This window comes from Dipodomys spectabilis, unplaced genomic scaffold (genome assembly GCF_019054845.1).
Source record: "Dipodomys spectabilis isolate Male_0828 unplaced genomic scaffold, ASM1905484v1 ptg000017l, whole genome shotgun sequence".
In the NCBI taxonomy this organism is placed as follows: Eukaryota; Metazoa; Chordata; class Mammalia; order Rodentia; family Heteromyidae; genus Dipodomys; species Dipodomys spectabilis.
This window is the reverse complement of record NW_024870694.1, coordinates 20,889,221-20,892,821: the sequence shown is the minus strand read 5'-3', so window position 1 is coordinate 20,892,821 and position 3,601 is coordinate 20,889,221. Positions and strand designations below refer to the sequence as shown.

At 45.1% G+C, this 3,601-nt stretch overlaps 1 protein-coding gene across 1 annotated transcript; it reads right to left on the bottom strand.

The window, feature by feature from the left end:
* Positions 1-316: 316 nt before the first annotated feature.
* Positions 317-508, bottom strand: LOC122099375 (thymosin beta-15A-like). The gene has a single exon (XM_042669997.1). It carries the CDS (start codon positions 452-454, stop codon positions 317-319), a length of 138 nt encoding a protein of 45 aa, XP_042525931.1. The 5' UTR covers positions 455-508.
* Positions 509-3,601: the final 3,093 nt, after the last annotated feature.

Genomic DNA, 3,601 nt, shown 5'->3' with positions numbered 1-3,601 from the left:
ACAATATTATTATGAAGCAGAAGGCACCCATTATAGGTTAAACTGACTCACTCTGTAGGGGGCACAAGGGCCACACCCACAAAGGTCATCAATAGTGAGATTACTGACAGCATGTCATCTACCATCTGAAATTTCACTTTAAAAACAAATTTAAGGGGACACTGGCTACTGTTGACCTCTTAGCCAGGGAATATAGAAGAGAAATCATCGACAGGTGCCTCAAGTCTCCACAAACACATAGTTTTACAGAAATAGCCTAAATTAAGCAAGAATGTCAGGTGATGTTGAAGCTTGCTCTTGAGAGGCAATCTGCATTTTAGGATGTTTGATCACACTCTTTCTTCTGCTGGATAGTTTCCTTTGAAGGAAGAGTGTTTTTTTCCTCAGTATTAGTTTTCTTCAGTTTTGATCTGTCAAACTTCTCTACTTCGGACATGTCTGGCCTATCACTCATCTTGAGTGGAGGCCTGGTGGCTCCCGCGAGGACGCTGGCAGGGGTAGAATGCTGGCTGGCTCCGAGCCGGTTGGGTCAAAGAGGGTACTCTTTTTTTTCTTTTTCTTTTTTTTGGGTCCGGTCGTGGGGCCTGAACTCTGGGCCTGGGTGCTGTCCCTCAGCTCTTCAGCTCAAGGCTAGCGCTCTACCACTTGAACCACAGCGCCACTTCCAGCTTTTTTCTTTTTGCTTATGTGGTGCTGAGGAATCGAACCCAGGGCCTCAGGCATGCAAGGCAAGCGCTCTACCACTGAGCCATCTTCTTTAACAGAGTGTAGGTACTCTCAAAGGGAGGGAGAGAGAGACAGAGAGACATCCTACTATATTTACAAGACAAAGAAAATTATCTTTCCAGAGGAGATGGCTGGAAGGCTTATGTGTACTCCCGTGAGTCAGCCACACAGGCCAGGCAGGTGCAGGGGAGAATGGTTGACAGAAGGAGTCTGCTTAGAGAGACTGACAGATAGGAGAATGAGCAAGGAGAGCAAAGAAAGCCTGAACATATCCTCTGACCATTTACCATTGCATTGGCAGAATTGTTGCAATAAAAATAAGACCTTTGGCCTTATGGAGTCCTTTAGAGGGAGTAAGGTGAGGACATGGAGGACAGGAGTCTGTGAAGATGTAGGGACATAGAGGGTTGGAGTCCATAAGGATGTAGAGGACATAGAAGACATCCCAAGGGAATGTCCTGGTTAGGGAGAGACTGATGGGACCCCACTAGAATAAGAAACATGGCGGGGGGGGGTGGTTAGGAGGAGTAGGGGAGTCTGGTGATAGAGAAAGGCAATAAGCAGGTGTTCCTATCCACCCAAAGTCTCTCTGGCTGAGAGTCAAATTTCTTGGTTCAAGTCTCCCTGAAACAAGAAGAGACTGGCCCAAAGGCATAGGGGGTCCCTCTGGGCAGCAACACATCAAGCAAACAGAGAGATCATGGGTAGGAGTCACTCACCAGGTATAGGCAGGAGACAGGAGATGGTGTAGTGAATGCGTGGCCTGCAAAAGGTCCCACAGTTTGGGTAGTTTGGGTCAGAAGAGAGAGAGTCAGAGGGGATCCTGTAATTCCCAACACTATCCCCTTCTGGGTTTCAACACCATATGTAAGGGTTGGAGAAAGGAGGTCTCCAGGTGGTTTTTCAGGCAGAAGAGAGTTTATTAGCAAAATCAAACTGCCAGCCCGCACTAGATGGAGGTATGCAGAGGGCTGATTTATGGCAGGGAGAAAGGTTATATAGGGAGAGGGCAGGAGGAGGTGTGTCCGCAATGGATACACATGTGACCTCAGAGCCTGGGGAACCTCCCACTGCCCCCAGGTGTCCCAGTTACCTGGGTTACAGGTGCTGGGTGGGGACTTCTAGGGACAGGTACATGTATGAGAGAGAACGAAGGGAGGGGACTATTTTTCTTTGGTGGACCTAACAATCATAATCAAAGCACAGGAGGTAGGACAAGATGTAGACTAGACATAGAGAGTATTGAGTTATAAGACTTTATTTAGAGGTGATGGTGGTTCACGCCTGTACTCATAGCTACTCAGGAGGCTGAGACCTGAGGATCATGGTTCAAAGCCAGCCTGGGCAGGAAAGTCCATGAGACTCTTATCTCCAATAAACCACCAGAAAACTGGAAGTCGCGCTGTGGCTCACGTGGTAGAGCGCTCACCTTGAGCTGACGAATGCAGACACAGAGTTCAAGCCCCACAACCAATTAAAAAAAAAAGAAAGAAAAGAAAAAGAAACAAAAAGACTTTATTTAGGCATTAATGTGGCGACAAGGATCAAATGATAGGGAGGGCAGGTGGAGGGAGGAAGCCACATGTCCCAGAGTTGCTACAAGGGACAAGAAGGAAAGGAGTGACAGTGAAGTGGTGTAGAGGGGAGATTCCAGAGTGCCAAAGACACATTGGCCCTTAGAATAGCTCTGGAAAAAAACTAACTGGGGCAGTGGCTTACACCCAAAAGCCTACCCACTCAGGAGGCTGAGATCAGAAGGATCATGGTTCAAGGCCAGTCTGGGCAAAGACATTTGTGAGACACTCCCTCCCTTCCAATCTCAACCAATAAAAAGTTGAGTGTGGTGATTTGTGCCTGCCATCCCAGCTCCATGGGAAGCTTACATAGGAGGGTCACAATCCAGGCTTGCTTATGCAAAAAATGAGACTCTGAAAAATAATGAAAACAGCAAGGGCTGGGGCTGGGAAGGTGGCTCAGTGGTAGAGCGCTTGCCTTGCATGCCTGAGGCCCTGGGTTCGATTCCTCAGCACCACATAAAGAAAAAAGCAGGAAGTGGTGCTGTGGCTCAAGTGATAGAGCGTTAGCCTTGAGCTGAAGAGCTGAGGGACAGCGCCCAAGCCCAGAGTTTAGGCCCCACGACCGGACCCAAAACAAACAAACAAACAAAAAAAAAAAACATCAAGGGCTGGAGAAATGGCTCAAGTAGTAGAGTACCTTGCCTAACTTTAAATCTTGTTACTATAAAAACAAACAAACAAACCAAAACAAACCCCAAACAACAACAAAACAATGATAAGCATGGAATTTGATTTAAAAAATGCAGACAAAGCTAAATAAGCATTGACTGTAAGCAAAAACTCTTTTTAAAATTCTTGTCTCTGCCCACCTCTAAAATCCTAATTTTTATTAAAGAACACACACACACACACACACACACACATATACATATATATACATATATATACATATATATATATATATACATATATATATATATATACATATATATATATATATATATATATATATATATATATTTGTTTTGTTTTTAATGTCAGTCCTGGGGCTTGAACTGAGGGTCTGTTCACTGTTTTTAGCTTTTTGCACTCAAGGCTAGTACTCTACCACTTGAGTCATAGCTTCACTTCTGAATGTTTTGCTGGTTAATTGGAGGTAAAGGTATCATGGACTTTCTTGTCTGGACTGGCTTCGACCTGCAGTCCTTAGATCTTAGCTTCCTGATGATAGAATTACAAGTGTGAGCCACCAAGCACCCAACTACATATACATATTATTAAATAAATCAAATGATTCTTTAAGACCCATGTGATGGCCAGTTTCTTGTATGGCCCCCAGCAACCCTCATCTCTTATGT